Source organism: Anolis sagrei, chromosome 6 (assembly GCF_037176765.1).
Source record: "Anolis sagrei isolate rAnoSag1 chromosome 6, rAnoSag1.mat, whole genome shotgun sequence".
NCBI classification, from domain to species: domain Eukaryota; kingdom Metazoa; phylum Chordata; class Lepidosauria; order Squamata; family Dactyloidae; genus Anolis; species Anolis sagrei.
The window spans coordinates 21,225,151-21,248,157 of record NC_090026.1 but is presented as its reverse complement, the minus strand read 5'-3'; the positions used below and the strand labels follow the sequence as shown (position 1 = coordinate 21,248,157).

At 41.1% G+C, this 23,007-nt stretch overlaps 1 protein-coding gene across 1 annotated transcript; it reads left to right on the top strand.

Annotated features, from left to right (window-relative positions):
* Window positions 1–89: 89 nt before the first annotated feature.
* On the top strand, window positions 90–17,832 carry LOC132777920 (17-beta-hydroxysteroid dehydrogenase 14-like). Its single transcript, XM_067469890.1, has 10 exons — window positions 90–255; window positions 5,731–5,775; window positions 9,008–9,108; window positions 10,487–10,553; window positions 12,120–12,211; window positions 12,293–12,397; window positions 12,648–12,715; window positions 13,558–13,654; window positions 14,391–14,597; window positions 16,666–17,832. The coding sequence occupies exons 1-9, from the start codon at window positions 168–170 to the stop codon at window positions 14,553–14,555; spliced, it is 828 nt and encodes a 275-aa protein (XP_067325991.1). The 5' UTR covers window positions 90–167; the 3' UTR covers window positions 14,556–14,597; window positions 16,666–17,832.
* The last annotated feature ends 5,175 nt before the right edge of the window (window positions 17,833–23,007 follow it).

The window sequence follows — 23,007 nt, the reverse complement described above, 5'->3', positions numbered from 1 at the left end:
AGCAAGGGCTGGTGGCTAACTTGGCAATGGAATGTTGGACTCCACTTCCTGGTGAGCCGAGGGAGGCGTGAGCATGCGCAGTGGGGGAAAACAAACACATGGGGCAGCTGTGTATTTAAGATCAGCTGGCTGAGGAGTCATCAGGCAGAACTGCCAGGGAAGTTATAATGGCAACTGGGCTTCGTTATCCGGGGAAGGTGGTCATAGTAACGGGGGGCAGCAGGGGCATTGGCGAAGGCATCGTCAGAGAATTTGGTGAGTTCAGAGAGAGGAGTTTTATTTTAAGTGGAAGTTAAATTTAGGCTGTATTAGTTCATTGAGTACAGTGGTTGGACAAGGTTAGAAGATGCACCTGCCGTCCAGGTGTTTTGGACTTCAACTCCCACAATTCCTAACAGCCTACCGGCTGTTAGGAATTGTGGGAGTTGAAGTCCAAAACACCTGGAGGGCCCAAGCTTGCCTATCTAATGTTAAAAGATATATTTAAATATATATTGGTTTAATCTCCAGTTTGCCTGTCAAATAGAATTACTGTGTTGCGAAATGATGCATATCTTCAAAGTGTATCACCAACTCTTTGAAAGTTCTCCTTTAAGGGGATACAAGGATCACACAGGCTCTTTTGCCACTATAGTAGAGGTAAAGGTTTCCCCTGACTTTAAGTCTACTTGTGTCCAACTCCAGGGGTTGGTGCGCATGTCCATTTCTAAGTTGTCTGTAGATGCCTCCAAGGTCATGTGGCCAGCATGACTGCATACCGTGCTGTTACCTTTCCGCAGAAGCAGTACCTATTGATCTACTTACACTTGTATATTTTTGAACTGCTAGGTTGGCAGAAGCTGGGCCTAATTGCAGGAGCTCACCCCGCTCCACGGATTCAAACAGTCAGTTTAATCCTGTTTTAATGTTTGCCTATTGACATATTTTAAATTGTATGCTAATGCTCTTACGTTAATCTGTTTTGAGTTCCTTTTGGGAGAGATAAAGCGGGGTATAAATAAATGTAATAATAATAATAATAATAATAATTGAAACACAACAAGATGAGTCCACAGCAGACAAGATCACTTTGCTGGCTGTTGTATTGGATCACACGTCGGACACTTCCCAAGTGTCTAGGACTGTGTGATGTATCGGGTTTGGTTGTTTGTTTGTTTTCATGTCAGGAGCGATTTGAGAAACTGCAAGTCGCTTCTAGTGTGAGAGAATTGGCTGTCTGCAAGGACGTTGCCCAGGGGACGCCCGGATGATTTGACGTTTTTATCATCCTTGTGGGAGGCTTCTCTCATGTCCCCACTTGGGGAGCTGGAGCTGACAGAGGGGCTCATCCACCTCTCCCTGGATTTGAACCTGCGACCTGTCAGTCTTCAGTCCTGCCAAGGCAATGACATCTGTGGACCATCCTCTGTTTGGATATCAGCCAGCATGCCTACTCCTTAAATCAAGAAACACTTTCATACGTTCCACAGAGATATTCGCAGGAACACCTCAGCAAGCTAGAGTCCAAAAGTGGCAGGCTAAAAACCAGAACCACAACCCATTGCTGAGACTGGATGAGAGATTCCCTCCTGGGCACACAGAAGACTGGGCAACTTGGAAGGCGCTGAAATTTCCTTTCACCAGATGCAGAGCCGACCTTAAGAAATGGAGCCACAAAGTGGAATCCACGGCATGCGAGTACGGAGAAGAGCAAACCACAGACCACTTACTACAATGCAGTCTGACCCCTGCCACATGCACAATGGAGGACCTTCTTACAGTGACACCAGAGGCACTCCAGCTGGACAGCATCTGGTCAAAGGAAATGTAGTATAATGCCAAGTTGTTAACTTTGTGTTTTTAAATACACAATAACTGTACCCTCAATTTGCTTCTAACACGATAAATAGTGCTCAGCTCTAGGCTGCAGATGAGACTCAGGAAGTGTGAAAGCTGATAGGAGGAAATGAGTTTGGAAATGGGTGGAGTAATCCTTCAAAACAGGAAATGGTGTCCAGAATAAAAATTAGAAGTTTAATTTACGTCTAGCCACCGTCAGTAATGGATTGACCAAACACACACGCAGATTATTATTGTGTTTGAATGAGAAAAAAACTGGGTGAGCATTAGCTGTTGAATTGCACCCAGTGAGGTGACATTATTAAAGATGCAGGGTAAATAAGATAATTATAAAAAAGGTACAATAGTTTAGTGGCACCTTAAAAGCTAACACTTTTAATGTGGTGGACATGTTTGTGATCATAGCCTGATAACATTTCATTTTGAAAACCTAATGTTATGCTCAGATGGTATATTCTTTTTACCTCTTGCAGGCATGCACATATGTATGCATGTGCATGCATAGAGGAAAATATATGAAAAGCGGGGCAAAAATACCATAAGACACAAGTGCTAATATTTAAAATAAGCCTTTTTGATAGGTATGCACATCACAAGGTATGCTAAACAAAGCCAATGGGAGCTGTAACCCAACTACATCTCAAAGGCTGCACATTCACCCGAATTGTATGCATTTGGGTGAATGTGCAGCCTTTGGGATGTAGTTGGGTTACAGCTCCCACTGGCTTTGTTCAGCATACCTAATAATATAATAACAGTAAAGGTAAAGGTTTCTGCTGATGTTAAGTGTAGTTGCGTCCGACTCTGGGAGCTGGTGCTCATCTCCATTTGTAAGCCAAAGAGCCAGCGTTGTCCATAGACACCTCCAAGGTAATGTGACCAGCATGACTGCATGGAGTGCCGTTACCTTCCCGCCAAGGTGGTACCTATTAATCTACTCACATTTGCATGTTTTCGAACTGCTAGGTTGGTAAAAGGTGGAGCTAACTGTGGGAGCTCACCCTGCTCCCCAGATTTGAACCGCCAACCTTTTGATCAGCAAGTTCAACCCGCTGCACCACCAGGGGGCCAATAATAATAATAATAATAATAATAATAATAATACTTTACTTATATTCTACTCTGTCTCCCCGTGGGTACTCAGAACGGATTACAGAACACCTATATGGCAAACATTCAATGCCGTTATGCAGTTAACAAGGACTGACAACACATAAATATGTAGAGGTAAATGCTTTCCGGCATTTGGAGGCTGTGCTCAACCCCAGCCACGGGGAGATACTGTCGCTCCATCTTCCATGCCGAGGAGCTTTTGTTGTCCATAAACGTCCTCCCAATCAAATTGCCAGCTTGTCCTTATGGGTGCCTTTTTATTACCTCCCCACTTAAAGCGGTACCTATTTACCTACTCTGCTGTTTTCGATCAGCTAGGTGAGCAGAAGCTAGGCTGACAGTTAGGAACTCACCCTGATCCAGGTTTGAACTGTCAACCTTTTGATTTGCAGCTGGTGGTTATCCCACCGTGCTAAAGCCCGGGCTTTCCATCATCTAGTGATGGAAGTTGCACACCTACAACATCTGGAGAGGTCAAATTTCCCATCTATAAATCTGAGGGTTACATAGTCTGTCAGCTGTTGTTGAACTGCCACTCCTAGCATGCACCACCATTTACTCTGCTTGGAGTTTCAGTTCAACATTTGGAAAGCCACACAATTCCCTTCCTAATTTTGATCTGTGTCCAGATAGAGAGACAAGAATACTGTCGGTCACAGTGTGCAGCTGAAGATCTGCAGAATGTTGTAAACTCAGCAGGTTGTTACAAGATAGAGACAGCCCATTTCTAAACTTTGTATGTCTTGTGCAATTCTCTATAGGCTTTGCCCTACTTTGTGTATCCAGTCATTTTTGGCAGTGTCCGGATGTGCTTTTTTTCAAAGATTAACTCAAATCATTACACGGTTTGTGTGTACTGTAATGGAAGAAGCTCTAAAAAGTTGTGGTTTATCTTTCGGCAGGACATTGCTCTTATGTTCTACCGAATGTTTTTCCTATTCTAAAAAACCACACTGATTTTTTGCTGGGGACTGATAGGATTTCCTTATTAAGTTGACCACTACAGAATTATTTCCCAGCCTCTTTCATTGTGTGGTAAGGGGTGGAGGTGAAGGAATGTAAGAGCCCAAAGCATTGTTTGTGTCCTTACAAGGTGTTTCCCCTCTAGTGTAACTTGTCTGACTCAATATTAAATTGTTGCAGTTAGATGGGTGGGGGGGGTATTCATTTGTACTATTGCTTTAATTTTAGGCATTTGTCAGCAAACAAATCACTACCATGTTTATTCAGCATAGGTAGTGGTAGGAAATGCCGGGCAGTCTCATTTAACAACATGCCACATAATTTCCATCCCATCCTCCCTGAACATGACATCCTGAAGGTGTGTTGGTCAACACTTCCCTCATGAGGTTGGTGGGAGTTGTAGTCTAACACAACTGGGCATCATATTGGATGGTGTAAAATGAGTTAAAATACAAGTTGAGCATTCTGTATCCAAAATGCTAGATACCAGTATATTGCCCCCCCCCCCCCCCGATTTTGAAATCTCTGTATTTGCTGCTGATTATTTATTTATACATTTAAAAACACAAACAAAATTAAAAACTTGGCATTATACTAAATGTCCTTTGATCAGAAGCTGGCCACTTGGAGTGCCTCTGGTGTCACTGTAAGAGGTCCTCATTGTGCATGTAGCAGGGCTCAGACTACATTGTAGTAAGTAGTATGAGATTTGCTTTTCTCCACACTCGCATGTTGTGGACTCCATTTTGTAGCTCCATTTCCTATGGTTGGCTCTGCATCTTGTGGTTCAGGACACAGTCTGTTCAGTGCCTTCCAAGTCACCCAGCCTTCTGTGTGCCCAGAAGAGAGTTTCTCATCTAGTATCAGCCACTGATTGAGGTTCTGAATTCTAGCCTGCCACTTTTGGACTCTCACTTGCTGAGGGGTTTCTGCGAGTATCTCTGTAGATCTTAGAAAGCTGTTTCTTGATTTAAGATGTTGGCTTGATAGCTGATATTCGGACATAGGATGGGTAGGAGAGGTCACTGTCTTGGTTCTTTCATTACAGGCAGCCACTTCCTGATGGATGTTAGGTGGTGCAATACTGACTAAACAGTATAATTCTCCAGTGGTGTAGGGCATAGACATCCTGTGACAATGTGTCATATCTCATTAAGAGCCACATCCACTGTTTTAACGTGGTGAGATGTTTTCCACACTGGGCATGAGTATTCAGCAGCAGAGTAGCAAAGTGCAAGGGCAGATGTCTTCACTGTGTCTGGTTGTGATCCCTAGGTTGTGCCAGTTAGCTTTAATATGGTATTATTTCTATCACCCACTTTTTGCTTGATAGTCAGGCAATAACTATCAGGAATGAGGTGAAATACAAGTTGAGTATTCTGTATCCAAAATACTTGCGACCAGTATTTTGGATTTTTTTTTCCAGATTTTGAAATGTCTGTTTTTGCTGCTTCTGCTGATAATAGTAACAACAACAACAACAATCACATAGTCCTTGGGAAGTGTTCGACTTGTGATTTTGTGATACGAAATCCAGCATTTGCTGTGACATACTGTGTTTTTATGTCAGTAAAATAACAACAATGAGTCATTTAATACAATGTTATATAATTTTGCATGTGTACATGAAACTATCAGAAAGCAAAAGTATCACTGACTGAGATGCTTACATGGATTTTGGAGTATTTCGGGATGCTCAGTCTGTAATGGAATTGTAATCCAATTGTTTTGTTTTTAATCCATTAATGGGCTCCTATTAACAGAGTTGTAAGGTTTTTTCTGGCATTCATTTCCACTCCTTCTTTTCCTTCCCAGTTTTCCAAGGAGCCAAAGTGGTTTTCTGTGCCCCAGAATGTGAAGGTGAGATTCCCCCCCCCCCCCCCCCCGCCTTTAATACCTAAACATTATGAGAGAGTCCATTCACTGTCTTGTTCTGAATATTTCATATTAGGTTGATTAATCCAAAGGAAATGTGAACTTTCTACACCATGGAGTTGTAATTATCCTTTCCTGGAAGAAAGATGAGTATGTAAAACAGTGACCTGGAATGTCTTTGATGTACATTTCGGATAAGCATTTCCCCATTTCTGGATTGCAGCACTCACCCACTCTGATTTTTGGGTGTGATGATCAAGGCTGATAGGACTTAAAGGTCCAATAATATCTGATAGGCCATCAGTTCTTCGATCTTGATATAGACTGATGAAAGTCAGAATCAGCAATTTCCTTCTCTTGTTTGTGGCAGAAATTAAAGAGGATTTAATTGTTAAGCTGAGAGATGCAAGGACAAGAATTCTGAATTGGTTGAATTTATCATTTGTATAGCTATTCTACAAGAATCCAGAAGTGACCCCCATTTTCCAGCATGTGTTCGCATTGCAAAACCAAAATTTGCTTTGCATTTCAGGGAACACTTTTCTTCTCCTTTTCCACCCAACAACTCTGAATTGGGGGTGGGGAGGGGGGTGGGTGGGATTTGTATGGTTCTGTGGCAGACATGGCCAAACTGTTAGGAATTGTGGGAAGATGAAGTCCAAAACACCTGAAGGGCTGAAGTTTGCCCATGCCTGGTTTACGGACTAGAAAGTTGATGTGTTTTTGAAACTTGGATCATATTATGTCTACCACAATAATTCAGAAGGCCCTCCACATGTGCTTTTCCTGGGTTTAATGAATATGGTTTTTCTAGAGATTCCTAAAGAAGTGTTCTTGTAGTTCAGTTTTTCGGGCTGTATGACCATTGTTCCGTCTCCCAGGAGCCTGATTTGCCTTAATTTAAAGGTGCTTGAGGTTGCTTCCTCTTGCATTTTCTCCCAGGGCTGCTGCATCTTTGCAAGAGTCCTAAAAGTTAATAGTATCAGAGTCTGCAGGCCTCTTTGCAACTATTGGCTTAGAGAGCAGCTCTGAGTTTAGGGACCGCCTTTTCTCCCAGGGAAAGATCCCCATTTTAGATTCTCCCCTGCCTTTTCAGTTTGAGGAAAGATTTCAGACATGCTGATGGCTAAGCAGTTAGCTCTGGGAAAACCATTGCAAAAACTACTCTTTAGATAAGTATTAAGCTAAACTGAGTAAGCTATATTGAGTTAATATAGATAGTATATTGTGTATTGAGGTGTACTGAGATATTTTAGACAGATAAGCTTAGTTGAGAAGATTGAGTTATATAGTTATAGAGAGATAGTTGTGACTGCTTTGTCTCCAGAACTAACCTTAAGTTATAGATAGGGAAAAAACCTGCTTTTTTTCTAAACCACAACAGCTTGCGGTTAGGGTGTTAAGATTCCAGAATCTTATCTGCTATCTGGAAGAAAGGGTTACCTCTGTAACTAAAGAAAAGAAAGAATATTTTTGTAGTTTCATCTATTGACTGTTTATTTGCAACTTTGATGAACTGTGCCAAGTCTTCAAGGACTTTGTGTAAATATTCTTTTTTGATGTTTAAAACCAGTTGCTTAATATCTTAAGTTTTCAAGATAGACAGCTGCAGTTCACTCAGCCATAGAGAGAAGCATGTAGCAGTTTTAGTTTTTATATCATCTGGGTGGACGGCACAACCATGTTCTAGAAGCATTCTCTCTTGACGTTTCGCCTGCATCTATGGCAGGCATCCTCAGCCCGAAAAATCTACAACAGCCCATTGATTCCGGCAAAGAAAGACTTCAACAATACAGTGTTCTTTACTTTTTAAAATAAATCTTTTTTGAAATTTGGAGTTTTCCCACTTTTACAGGGGCTCTGTGTCCCTAACTCCAACAAATGTGAAGAACCTAATGCAATTCCTTGAAGGTTTTTCTTTCTTCCCTTGCAGTCCCAATTCCCAACACCAGGTGCTGCTGCTTTCCTGCATGTTTTGCCCTGTGGAATCCAGAGGTCTATTGTTTGGAAAGATTTAACAGTTTTGTACTATAGATCTAGAACTCTCTAGTACAGAATTGAAAGTACGACACCAACCTATAAGTCCCAGCATTCCATAGTATAGAGCAGGCATGGGGAAAGTTCAGCCCTCCAGGACTTCAACTCCCACAATTCCTAACAGCTAGTAAGATGGATGGGGTTTCTGGGAGTTGGAGTCCAGAACACCTGGAGGGTTGAAGTTTGCCCATGCCTGGTATAGAACTAGGGTAGTTACCAAACTACCATCACTATGGCAACGGACATCTGGGCAACTATAATTTCTGTTAAGGTATATAGAAAACTGGGTAAGTTTTTGTGAGGATCATCACTAAGGTTATTGCAGATGTGTGTGTGTAAAGAAAGCAAGAATCCACATGCAGGTGCACTTCATGTGTCAGTGAAGGCAAGTGATTTCACTGTCAGTGGTTGCACTGACACGATAAATAAATAAATAGTGATTTCTCTTACTACAATCAGTAGGGTGTAACAACAGAGGTTATAGTATATCATTGGGAGCTCTTTACAAACTCTTACTGTGCGTGCTGAGCTTTCTGTTTTTCCTGAAGATTGTAGGTACTATGCACTCTGGGAAGGACCATTTGTTTTACATGTAAGTTCGCAAAGCTGAATTAAGCAATATTTGTTTTGCATACTGAAGGACTGTATTTTCTACTATGTTCGAAGAAGACTTTTATTTTTTCTGCTGGAAAGAGTAAAGTATTTCTTTTGTGCAAGCCTGTTGCAACCCTGGTGTTATTTTGTCTTCAAGGGGGCTGCAGCCGAACCTTAAGTTTAGTGCTGTGGGGGACGGATTATTTTCCTGACACTAAACGCAACAATTTCTACTTATCCTTTGAGGATATTCAGCAGGTGGTTAGGACATATAGCAAAATGGGATGATGGTTAATCTTAGCATAAAGAGCAGATATGGGTAACTGTTAGATCTGCATCCAGTTTTCTGACCAAAATATTGAGTCTCTGTGCCTCAAATTCACGTTGGCTGCCAAGTATGGGCTCAAATAGTGGCCTGCATCATGTCTCAACTGAAGGAGATCCATTGACTCAATGGTTGAATGGTACATCAACCCAAAGACAAGCTCCTAGGAGGCAATATTATCCTGCTGTTACCCCTTCATCACCTGGAATTGGAACTGCCCTCCAAACTCCTCACAAACTCTGTTTGCAACTGTCTTTGCAGAAGAACAGGGGAGGGCGATTGAACAGGAACTGCAGGATTGTGGGGCTGCTGGGGAAGCTCACTTTCAGATCTGTGATGTTCGCTGCGAAAAAGCAATTCAGGTAGGTGGGAACTGGAAAGGTCTTGGTTTGGGAGAACTTCTTTGTAGTTTAGTGCTTTCAAGTTTCTGGGGATGAGATTGTGTGGCTCACCCAAGGTCACCCAGTGGCTTTCCATGGCCAAAAGGGAATCAGATCCTGGTTTCCAAAGTAATTGTCTATGCCATTACCCAGTGCCATTTTCAGTGTTTGGATTTTGGTGTCTCTCCCCCCCCCCCCCCCCCATCTGTTTTTCAGGAGGCTCCCAAGTTTTTGTTGTTGTTGTTCATTCGTTCAGTCGTTTCCGACTCTTCGTGACCTCATGGACCAGCCCAAGCTAGAGCTCCATGTCGGTCATCACCACCCCCAGCTCCTTCAAGGTCAATCCAGGCACTTCAAGGATCCCACCCATCCATCTTGCCCTTTGTCGGCCCCTCATCCTTTTCTCCTTCCATTTTTCCTCAGCATCATTGTCTTCCCTAAGCTTTCCTTTCTTCTCATGATGTGGCCAAAGTACTTCATCTTTGCCTCTAATATACTTCCCTCCAGTGAGCAGTTGGGCTTTATTTTCTGAAGTATGGACTGGTTGGATCTTCTCGCAGTTCAAGGCACTCTTAGAACTTTCCTCCAGCACCACAGTTCAAAAGCATCTATCTTCCTTCGCTCAGCCTTCCCTATGGTCCAGCTCTCACATCCCTAGGTGACTACAGGGAATACCATTGCTTTGACCATGCGGATCTTGGTTACCAGTGTGATGTCTGTACTCTTCACTATTTTATTGTGATTGGACATTGCTCTCCTCCCAAGAAGCAAACGTCTTCTGATGTCCTGGCTGCAGTCTGCTTCTGCAGTAATCTTTTCACCTAGAAATACAAAGTCTGTCACTGTCTCCACGTTTTCTCCCTCTGTTTCCCAGTTGTCAATCATTCTTGTTGCCATAATCTTGTTGTTTTTTTTTATGTTTAACTGCAACCCAGCTTTAGCACTTTCTTCTTTCACCTTGGTTAGAAGGCTCCTCAGCTCCTCGTCACTTTTGGCCATCAAAGTGGTGTCATCTACATATCTAAGGTTGTTAATGTTTCTTCCAGCAATTCTCCCAAACTTGGGCAGGCAAAATTTCATTTTTCAATCTGGCAGCCGAAAGATCCTTTTTCAATATATTGTCGAAGGCTTTCATGGCCGGAAACACTGGGTTGTCGAGAACATGACCATACAGCCTGAAAAACCTACAACAACCCAGATGCTTTTTCGCTCTGGGAAGATCCAGCCCATTGGCAGCAATGGGGGAACTTCTGAGGCTTTGATTATCTTCAAAGTGTGCATTATGGATGACTATCCTGACAGCTCTCAGGTGTAAACTCTTGCTAACCATCTTCCCTGCTTCTTCTTTCCTCTTTTACAGAATCTGGTTGCTGTGACCATTGAACATTATGGATGCCTTGACTGCCTGGTGAACAATGTTGGCGTCCGTAAGTCATTTCTAAAATCCTGGCGGGGAAGGACGTATGGGAACAATTGGGGCTCCTGTTTTTTGGGCCTGGGGAATTTTGGGGATGTGTTAAAGGCCAGGAAAAGGGCTGTGAATGAAATGCACAAATTGAGGTTTTATTGTTAACTGACATATATGGCCATCATTTATATTTATTTGGCAATTAGTAGACATGTTCATTTAAACAGAGGTCCAGGTCACAGTCCCTCAAACTGTTGGAGGGCCGGATTATAATTTAAAAAACACATAAATGAATTCTTATGCTCACTGCACATGTCTTATTTGTAGTGCAAAAACTCTTAAAACAATAAAATAATTAAAATGAAGAACAATTTAAACAAATATAAACTTCTTAGTATTTTAATGGGAAGTGTGAGCCTGCTTTTAGCTGATGAGATAGGATTGTTGTTGTTATTGTTGTTGTTGTTGTTGTGTGCTTTCAGACTTAGGTTGAACCTGAGCGAGGGCCGGGTAAATGACCTTGGAGGGCCGTATGCGGCCCCCGGGCCTTAGTTTGAGGACCCCTGATCTATATCTTTTGTGTGATGTAAAATTATGAGAGGATATATCAGTACCTTTGGGGTTTGCACTCCAGAAATCAATGCAAGACAGACAGCAGAGGGAAGGAAATATGCTATGGAAAGAACACCTAGTTATTTCAATTAGATGTCTTTAGGCTTAGTGAGATATTAGATGCACTGAAACTTAGGCCCTTTCTACACAGATGAATAAAATCTGCTTTGAACTTGGATATATGGCAGTGTGGACTCAGATAACCCAGTTCAAAGCAGATATCAAGGCAGATGTGGGATTTCTGCCTTGATATTCTGGGGAATGTGGCCATGTGGAAGGGTCCTTGGACATAGGGAGGAGGGAGCAAGCTTGTTTGCTGCTACCCTGGAGACCAGGATGCAGAACAATGGCTTCAAACTATAAGAAAGGAGATTCCACTTGAACATTAGGAAGAACTTCCTGACTGCGAGAGCTGTTCAGCAGTGGAACTCTCTGCCCCGGCGTGTAGTGGAGGCTCCTTCTTTGTAGGCTTTTAAACAGAGGCTGGATGGCTATATGTCAGGGTGCTTTGAATACGATTTTCCTGCTTCTTGTCAGGGGACAAGATTGGACAGGATGGCCCATGAGGTCTCTTCCAACTCTATGAGTCTATGATTCTATAGGCAGAGTGTTTGCTGAATCTGAGTAGGAAGGTAGAGAGTGGAACTTAATGGTTCTCCAGTCAGATTGTTGCTCAGTTATTGCCAGCTTCCCTGTCTTACTCTTCTGAGTGTGCCTTTGGACTTGGTCAAGAGGAACATCTTTTTACACTTGTGGAACCTATCTACAGTAGTTCTTGCATAGTTGCCCTTACAACTAAGTCATCATGATAGGACTTAATCATGATTTCCTTCCGTTCCATAAATAAGTCGTGGGTTAGTGGAGTAGTGCCTTTCCTTTTTTAAAAAAAGTACAATAAACAAAGAGACAATGAGTTATTCTGGATCTTACCTGCTGTGAAAACCTCTGCTTTTTTATATCCACCTGCCCTCAGATCCCCCTTACAAAACAATCGATGATTTCACTGCAGAAGATTTCCGCGACCTCATGGAAGTCAATACTGTCAGCTACTTCTTAGCATCTAAGGTAAGTAATGTCAAGAAATCTAATTTTTAATATTTCTGACATAATCTTCCATCTCAATTTCTCCTATTTTTCCATTTGCAGTATGCTCTTCCTTACCTCCGAAAAACAAAAGGGAATATCGTCAATATCTCCAGCATTGTCAATATTATTGGAGATAAGCAATCCGTAACCTATTCTGCAACCAAGGTAGGCTGGAGCAATAGCCCCCCCCCCCCCCCTATTGTTCTAATGTGAGGGTTGCTATCATGTCATGCTTCTGCTGGGAAAACAGTGGGATATAAATAAATTATGATGATGCAGATGATGCATAAACTGTATTATCACCTTGTTTCAATGTTTTCCCTGTTGGGACCACTTCAGATGAGGTTCTGCCTCTAAAGGCTGTATAGAAGTATTTCAAATATATGTGTAATAAAACAAATCATTCAACTTATAGGGTGCTGTTACTGCGATGACAAAAGCTCTGGCCATCGATGAGAGCAAGCATTGTGTCCGAGTCAATTGGTAAGATTCTTATTAATAAGGGGCTGTCAAGATTCTGGGATCAATGATCTTTTGAGTTTTCCTTGAAACATACTAGGTCAATGTAATGTCTCATAAATTTTGGTAGTTCACATGTTTTGGTCTTTTGTTCCAAGTGTCCCTCTGTATTGTCTATACTAGCTGGTGTTTTACTGTTTTGAGGGGGAGATTGGCCCATTGCCCTTTCCTATGTGCCACATTATAAGTCAACATATCTAGAATGCCAAATGCTTCAAAATAATTCAGACTGTTCTCATTTTGGCTGTAATTCCAAGGTATTTCAAGAAAACATGCTTGGGATTCCCATATATCTGAATTGTGTGCTTCACGTGGCCTCAAATAGGATGAAATGAGCCCATATGAGGTTGACACTTTGGCACTTTAGTTGTAATCGGAAGGCAGCTATTTTAACTACAATGGTCTGTGTTTTAAACTGTGTATTTATTTTATTTTATGTGTTAATAGTGGTTGTTTTTATAACTTTTATGTGATACTGTTTTTATACTCATACTGTTTATGTTATATACTACACTTGTGGTGCCTTGTAAGCCACCCCGAGTCCCTTTTGGGAGATGGTGGTGGGATATAAAAGTTGTTTATTATTATTAGTCACAGTGTGTCACAGCAAACAAGATTTATATGCTGGATTTCTTCTTCTTCTTCTTCTTCTTCTTCTTATTATTATTATTCTGTTGGGACGTGTTATGCTTCTAGGAATCTTGACATATAGCTCACCATGTGGGGAATGCTTTGCTTCATTTCTGTGATCTCTTTCCAAACCTATCTTTGCTCCTTTGAAAAAGTTTAAACAATTTGGATTTTAGCATCTCACCTGCCAATATCTGGACTCCATTGTGGGCAAGGCTTGCAAGCGAAACACCTGATCCAGAAGCAGCGATCCAGCAAGGAAAAGATGCTCAGGCAAGTCCATGATGGGCCTGGGGCAACTGGATAGGAGGGATTTCTAGTTTATACAAGGAAATCGTGAGGAGGAGTGTGGATTTGCTTATTCATGGATTTGATTGTTAGTGGATTTGATTAGTATAGTCTCTCTACATCCTTCACACATGACCTTGGGGGTGTCTAAGGACAACGCTGGCTCTTTGGTTTAGAAATGGAGATGAGCACCAACCCCCCAGAATTGGACATGACTGGACTTAATGTCAGGAGAAAACCTTTAACTTTACCTTTAGATCCTCCAGTGTGAATCTATGGTCAGCTTCTGATTGAAATTGACAAGAATTGTGCTGGAGGACCTTGAAATTCCTAGGGTGGTTTAATCATATTTTTTATTTGTGCCTTTCCCAGTTTTGTGGGGGTTCTGTGCCCTAATCCAAGCAAATTTAGAGGTTTGACTGTGGATGTTTTGTCTGTTTTCACTGGGAAGGCATAGGTATTTCAGTTAGCATGCCAAATCTAAGCATTAGATATCCTTTGGAGCATACTTTCTAATTTCTGAGGTTTTTTTTATAAGCTTATTTTATAGGCTTATGGGTGAGAAACTTGTGGGTGTTATTTTTTTTAACTGAAGGCAAAAACTCTTGGAGGAAGAAAACAAATGGAATAGAGATGCGTATCTATGTTTGTATCCACTCCTGAGAATAAGCATAGAGTACTAATTTTGCAACATCTTCTTTCTTCTTCATTGTGTCTATAGCTTTTGGGACGGATGGGGACTCCTGCAGAGATTGCCAAGGCCGCCCTGTACCTTGCTGCCGATGCCACATTCTGCACAGGATTTGACCTTGTGCTTAGCGGTGGAGCTGAGCTTGGCTATGGTCATAAGAGCCCATTTACTCCTGGATGTGACTCTAAAAAGTAGTGGAGCCAACCAAGATGGGAGGACTGCAATGGCTACAACAAGGTAGGGTGGGGAGAGCTGTTAGAACATCAATCTGCCGGATTTCCATTGAGGTAGATGATTACTTCATAGGGTAGTTTATCCCTCTGTTGTAGGCCATGTCTACTTCTAGATCAGGCATGCACAATCTGTGGCCTTCTAGGAGTTTGGATACTCCAACTCCCAGTAGCCCTAGCCAGCTTGTCCAGTGGTCATGAATTCAGGAAGTCCCAAAAACTTGGAGGACCACAGACAGTGCAGACCAGTTCTAGATGTTTGTTTGAATATAACTCCCAGCAGCCAGCAGCTAACACAGCCTATGGAAAGAAAACACTGAAAGTTGCAGTCCATGTGATTCCCGTTCTTGCATTAATTGCGGTGTTCTTCAGAAACATGATAAATTCAGATATGCTACAAAGATGAAGAAGGTGCTTTGTCCTAAGGGACTCTTGCTGTTTTTGAAAACAGAATGACAACAGCTGCAGCTTTTCCAATCACTGCATAAGCTTATACCAGGGGTCCTCAAACTAAGGCCCAGGGGCCAGATACGGCCCTCCAAGATCATTTGCCTGGCACTCGCTCAGGGTCAACCTAAGTCCGAAACGACTTGAAAGCACACAACAACAATCCTATCTCATCAGCCAAAAACAGCCCCACACTTCCCATTGAAATGTTAATAAGTTTATATTTGTTAAAATTGTTCTTCATTTTAATTATTTATTGTTTTAAGTGTTTTTTGCACTACAAATAATATATGTGCAGTGTGCACAGGAAATGGTTCATTCTTTTTTTAAATTATAATCCGGCCCTCCAACAATTTGCGGGACTGTGACCTGGCCCTCTGTTTAGAAAGTTTGAGGACCCTTGCCTTATAAGATAAGGCTGGAAAAAAAACCCTCTGTGTTCTTCTCGATCTGTGGTTTCCAGCATTTAGTCCTTCAAGTGTTTTGCACTTCAGCTCCCATAATTTTTTCTGTTTTCTGCTGCCCTGGAGACTAGTTGTTGACTTCATTTGTTGACTTCATTTGGTTGGTAAGTTTTAAGGCACCCCTCTCACAGCCCCCATCTCACACCCAGTGACTATCATCTGTTCACTAAATTGAAGGAACATCTTGGTGGAAAACGTTTTTCCGCTGATGAGGAGCCCCCATCTTTTCCGCTGACGAGGAGGTGAAAATCAAAGTGACGAACTCGCTGAAAAAGGCGGAGCGAAACTTCTATGACACAGGCATCAAAAACTTGTCCCACAGATGAAAAAATGCATTGAACTGAATGGTGATTACGTGGAAAAATAATGTAATGCTTATGCTACACTAAGTAAGTTTTATTAAAATATATTCATTCTTGGTATATATATATTTTAAATCGTGTATCCTTACTTTCCAAATAACCCCCATATAACTAGAGAGCATTTTTGTAAAATGCTGGAGCAACTATAGAACTTTGTACCAAGAAGATCAGAGCAATATGTGATTAACTCCAAAGTTTCTATAAGGAATTCTGCCTGCTGTATACAGTGCACTTCCCTCTCCCACTGCGGAAGGGGCAGAGCTCCATTTGTTGAATTTCCTGTTGGTAAAATGTGCAAAACTGTTCTGAACCACAGCCTATCTGTTGCCTTTTGAATTATAAGTGGGCACATTGAAGTTACACAGCTGCCTCCAAAATGCAAGAATCTAGGGCATCTTTGTGATCTTTAAGCCTCCGACAAACAAGGTTTTCAAAAAATAACTTCAGGTAACAAGTACTTTCTACTTTGTTTTTAAAAACATGTTTATTAAATTTAATTTGAAAAAATAGGAAGTAAAAATTGTATAAAGAAAATGCATGAACATCATAAACACACCTGCCCACCGATACAAATTATAAACCATCGCCAGTGTGTTCAAAGGGCTTCTGCTTCTACTTTTAGTCACCTTTGTAACAAGTAATCAATTTCTAGCTTGAGATTAACCTTGCATTGGGCTATAATTTGCTCTGGGAAAAGAGCAGGAACAGTCATTAATAATGTGTGTGCAAATAAGAGCAGCCTTCCATTAAGATACCAAAAATTTATGATTACTTACAAACCTGTTTCTTTTTTCAAAAACAGGGAAGAAACAAGCCAAATAGTGCCTTGTCATGGATGAGCAAACGTGTTTGCATTGATGTCCAGAAGACTTCGGAATTTGAACTCATGATTGTCACACGCCAGCACTGGAACAAAACCTGCTTTGAGATGTGAAAATCCGATTTAACCATCAATTCAATGGGAACATAATTCAGGAGTTTCTCCTGGGTGCATGTGCAGTGTAGAATAAAGAGTTTGGCACCACTAACTGCCATTGCTCAATGCTACAGAGTGTTGTGAGTTGTAGTTTTTCAAGCTCTTTAACCTTCACTGCCAGAGGGCTCGTGCCTCACCAAACTACAACTCCCATGATTGCATAGCATTGAGACATTGCTGTTAAAGTGGCATCAAACTGCACTAATTCTACAGTATAGATCAGGCATGGGCAAACTTCGGCCCTCCAGGTGTTTTGGACTGCCACTCCCACAATTCCTAACAGCCTTGGCTGTTAGGAATTGTGGGAGTTGAAATCAAAAACACCTGGAGGGCCAAAGTTTGCCCATGCCTGTTATAGATGCTATCTTTTTTTGTAAATAGCAAGTCATTTATCTCTCATATGCTTTCCCGTAGCTATATTTAGTTTAGGAAGCTTTGTTTTCTCCTTGATGCATCCTTTCTGTCTAAAGCAATGAATTAAAAAAAAATCAACACTGGATGTGTAAGTTTCTCCTTCTTCATCATTTCAAGTCCTAAGCTTTTGAGAAAGTTATTGGTTTAAACAAACAATACACTCCCAAAATGATTTCTAGAGTTTGCACATGTTCTTGTTCTCCTTCCTTATTATTTGCCCTGTTACTGCTTCTAGCTGTGCATGCATTTATTCCTGTGTGAAGCAAGCAAACACATGTGCTCCTTGAAGAGTGTTCCTACATTCACAGGTACATACTGAGTAATGCCTTAAGCACACACAAATAACTTTCTCAACATCCTTCTCCTTTTATTCTCCCTTGTGCCATAAATGTTTCTGATCGTAGCCCATCCTTCAACATTTTTCCTTGAATGACCTATTTCTATTCGGTGAGCTTTTGGGGCACTGTCTTAGAGATAAGACAGGCATTTGATCTGTAGCTCATCTGAAAAGTATGAGCTACAGAAGTAGGTTTTAAACATAGACTGGGTGACGATCTGTCAGTGTTTTTGAAGTATTTTTATTGAAAGAGAAAAAAACAATAAAATAAACTATATATGTGTATATATACACACACACAGTGTGTCTGTCTCTATGTTGATGTCTAATATTTATGTTTTGTTTATCTGCTTTTATGGTCGCACTTTGCAGCATAGACTATTTTCTGCTGTATGTTGTGAACCGCCCTGAGTCCCCATTGGAGAGATAGGGCAGGATAGATATAAAGTATTATTATTATTATTATCATTATTATATTATGTGTGTGTGTGCACACACCTCTAGAATATTATCTATCTGGTGTGTATGTGTGTATATGTATACATATAATAGAGGAAGATAAAAACCTTCAGACAGTGCGAGGTCCATAGATTAGCCTTTTGGTTAGACAGATTTGTTTTTGTACATGTGTGTGCACTTGTTTTAGCTTTGTGTTTGTTTTGTTATTTGTACCACATATTTAGTTGTAGTGTTGTAATAGTGGTAGCTTGTGAGTAATCAGGAGTGCTTTAATTGTGTCTTCCTGCATGGAAGGCAGAATGGGGTTGGATTATATGGCCCTTATGGTCTCTTCCAACTTTTCAATTCTATGTAGACTCTCAAGCAGCTGGCAAAGAAAATTCAACTAAAATTGCATATTATCTTCACAAAGTTGTTTTTACAATACAGTAAAATTTATGTATTACGTTTCCCTTAACATAAGTTTAAATTGCGGTATTTCAATATTGATACCAAGTCAATACAGAAGTTATGGTATAGGGTAGAAAATTATAGGCAGTCTGCAAGTTACGGACAAGATAGGTTCTGTAGGTTTGTTCTTACGTTGAATTTGTTTTTAAGCCAGAACAGGGACATTTTAAAAGTGTAACTCCAGTCACTTCCTGTTAGAGAAAGGGAAACACATTCACCACCACTCAATGTCTTTTGTCTCTTTACAAGCCAACTGCTCAGCAAAGCCTCCTTTCTGTGATTGGTCAGAATTGGAGACTTGTCAAATTAGCTTCGCTACAGCGGATGTTGCTGCAGTGGGAAACTTGATATTATTGTGTATAAAAGAGGCTGTATTTTCTGATTATTCTAGGAATGTATCACAAGCTAGGATCTTATCTGCAGATAATAAAATCTTCCTTGGCTGAAATCACTTCTCACTTTGCTGGGTTATTTCATTGGAGCTGATCTGTATGCTTGCCACAGCAGGGACTCACAAGGGGCAGCTCAGTCTGTTAAATGCTTTTATGAAGGAATACCTTTGGGTTTGTTTTAAAAAACTTTCTCTGTCTCTCTCCCTCTGCAGAAGGGATAAAACTTCAGCTAAAGTATTGGAGGTTCCATGTGTATAAAATGACCTTAAGTTGCTAACCTTCCCTTGTTATTTCTTTGCCCCAGAACCTATCTCTCTGTTAACCAAACAAAATATTCCCTTCTTGTGTTGCTTAATCTCTCTTTCCCTTTCAATGTTACAGAGAGCCCATGACCTCTACAATTCTAACAAAGGCTCTCTCTCTCTCTTTCTAAAGCCTTCCTGCCCCAAGGGGAAATGTGCCCTTTTTCCTAAACTGTAAGCTAGCTCTTTTCCCCACTTCCTGCTTTAGAAGTTAAATCATTGTCTCCCCTCTTCCTTGCTGGGACTTGTAGTTCCCCCAAGTCCTCTTTGTCCTTCCTCTCTAAAGCTTGAACTCTTCCTTTCTGTGGTCTAGACCCTCTCTCCTAGGACAGGCAAGGCTCTCATTGCCTTCAGCTCCCCTCTCCCTCTATCTTTCCTGGATGCAAGTGTGTGGATGTTTTTCTTTCCCCTAATAATCCTTTTAAACTGTTCTAACACTAAGAAAGGCACTGCATGTCTAAGGCATCTTGGCACGTGAAGACCGCTGGCAGCTGATCCAGGTCCCCTTGTGCAAGTTGGACTACAGGACCCATCATCCATTCCTGCTGCAACAAGCCACCATGGGAAGCTGGGGCCGGGGGCTAGTCCTGAGGGCGCCTGGAGAAAATAAAAATCGGACCTTGGGCAACCACCGGAGGAGTCGGATTGTGCTTTGTCATGGTCTACCACGTGCAGATCTGCCCTTGATGGAGCTATAGGCCCTTTCCTGTGAGGCAAGCCCAGTTACTAGGTCGCCCAAGGAAGATGGCCCCACTTGAGGTTGGCACAGGACTGAAAGGGTCTTTGAGTGAAATTTGCAAATGCTAAGCAAGGGGCTTTGAATGAAATTAACAGCGAAAGAGAAATATACCCTTTCTCTGTAGAAAAGGAGCAACATGGAAGAAAATGTTTTTAAGAAATGAGATGTGACATGTAGAGGTCATACAAAGTTCAAGCCTACATAGGAAGTAGTTGTGTTGTGGTTAAGTTCAAAGGTTGTGGTTAAGTGCAGAGTCTGCAGGTACAAGAAGGTACTTGCCATCAAAAGGTCAAGGGAGGGGGGCTGGAAAGAGAATATGTTCTATGACTTATTACTTGAGTATAAAAGTCAGCAAAAAAAGAGGAGGGGTGCGGCAGTCACTTGAAGGGTAGGATCTGCGTATGCTGCCAGGCTGTCCGCCTTCTTCATGAAGAAACTAAAATAAACCTTGTTTTTTTATCTTTTTGGGGGGACTGTCTCCTTCCTTATGTGCTCCCATGATGTGGACCTAAGAAGACCCAATTTAGGGTCTCTAACAGGACCAAGGCCGACCCTAGGTAATTTTCAAGTATAAGCAAACAGTATTTTGGCGCTCCCCCCCCCAAACCGATCATTGAAAAATAAAAGGTAGAAGGTAGAGATGAATAAAAGAGTTACCTTACAAACCAGAAGTTTACTTACAACATATTATGTTCATGTAATTATATTACATAGAATTAACACAAATTAACTTTTTTTAACCCAACAACTAACTCTTACAAAAGCATGCAAAAGGAGGCCCCTCATGCATCTTATGTAATTTATTTTTTGATTTTTTTTGTTGTGTTTTTGTGTTTATATTGTGTTTACTGTATTGATGGGCGTAGCCTTATGTCAGCCGCCCCGAGTCCCCTTGGGGGAGATGGAAGCGGGGTATAAATAAAGTTTATTATTATTAATAATAATGTGCATCAATGCTCAGCAGTGTGTGTAGTCATTATCTGGACCTCAAACGGGTCCCAGGATTTCCTATGAGTAGATCAATCTACACTGTAGAAAACATGTGATTTGGCTCGGCTTTAACTACCACGAATCACTGTTATGGAAACATGGGAATTGTAGTCACTCTGCTGTCTGGGGGCCCTTCCACACAGCCCTATATCCTAGAATTTCAAGGCAGAAAACCTCACATTATCTGAGTGTGGACTCAGATAACCCAGTTCAAATTGTGGAATTTTCTGCCTTGATCTTCTGGGATATAGGGCTGTGTGGAATGGGTCATAAGCCCCTTCTATCAAAACAGATAATCAACACATCTGCTTTGAACTGGATTATATGAATCTATGCTGCCAATTCAATTCAAAGCAGATAATCTGGATGTTATGTGGCAGTGTAGAAGGGGCCAAAGAGTGCTGGTGCCTGATATCAAAGGACAAATTCCATGAACCATAGCAGTCAGTGGTGCCAATTTGCATTCACTCCACAGTATAGAATAGGAACCCTAAGGACAGCGAAGCCACGTTCTTCAAATCACCTTGGGGTCACTATACGTTAAAATTGACTTCAATATACAGAAAAACCAACAAGATGTCATAAGTAACTGGTCGCAAAAAAAATGTGGTCCCTTCAACACTGACATACAATTCAGATTATCAGATCAATCAATCCACAAAAAATCATAGAATCAAAAGAGTTGGAAGAGACCTCATGGGCCATCCAGTGCAACCCCCTGCCAAGAAGCAGGAATATTGCATTTAAATCATCCTGACAGATGGCCATCCAGCCTGTAGACGGTCCTCGTTTCGCAGGCGTACAGCAGGGTTGGGGGGACAATGGCTTTATAAACAAAAAGAGCATAGAAGATCATGATAGGAAAGGGGCAAGCCCTCATTTGACCAAATCAATGAATCCCTTTCTGCACTGCCATATAATTCAGTTTCTGAATCCAGATAATCAGCTTTGAACTGGATTGTATAGCAGTGTAGACAAATATAATCCAGTTCAAAGCAAATCATCTGGATTCAGAAACTGGATTACATAGCAGGGTAGATCCAGCCTGAATCTACACTGCCATATAATCTGGTTCAATCTGCATTATAATGGCAATGCAGGCTCTATCTACACTGATATATAATCCAGATTATCAAATAAAACAGTCCAGATTATCTGCTTTGAATGGAATATATGGCCCCTTCCACACAGCTGTATAAAATCCATATTGATTTGAGTTATTTGGCAGTGTGGACTAAAATAACCCAGTTCAAAGCAGATATTGTGGATTTTCTGCCTTGATATTCTGGATTATATGGCTATGTGGAAGGGCCCCATGCGACCCCTTTTACACTGCCATAAAAATCCAGATTATCTGCTTTAAATTGGATTATATGGCAGTGTAAACTCAGATAATCCAGTTCAAAGCAGATATTGTGGATAGTCTGCCTTGATATTCTGGGTTATATATAGCTGTGCAGAAAACCTATATAAAAATCAGATTATTTTATTTGAACTGGATTATATGGCAGTGTAGACTGATTTATATAATCCAATTCAAAGCAGATCACTGCCTTGATGTTCTGGGTTATATATAGCTGTGCGAAAGGGCCCTATAAAATCTAAAATCCAGATTATTTGATTTGAACTGGATTATATGGCAGTGTAGACTGACTCATATAATCCAGTTCAAAGCAGATCACGTGTATGGTCTACCTTGATATTCTGAGTTATAGATAGCTGTGCAGAAGGGTCCTATAAAATATAAAATTCGGATTATCTGCTTTGAACTGGATTATATGGCAGTACAGACTGATTATATGAGTCAGTCTGCACTGCTATATAATCCAGTTCAAAGTAGATCACGTGTATGGTCTGCCTTGATATCCTGGGTTATAGATAGCTGTGCAGAAGCGCCCTATAAAATATAAAATGCAGATTATTTTATTTGAACTGGATTATATGGCAGTGTAGACTGACTCATATAATCCAGTTCAAAGCAGCTCACGTGGATGATGCGCCTTGATATCCTGGGTTATAGATAGCTGTGCGGAAGGGCCCTATAAAATCTAAAATCCAGATTATTTGATTTGAACTGGATTATAT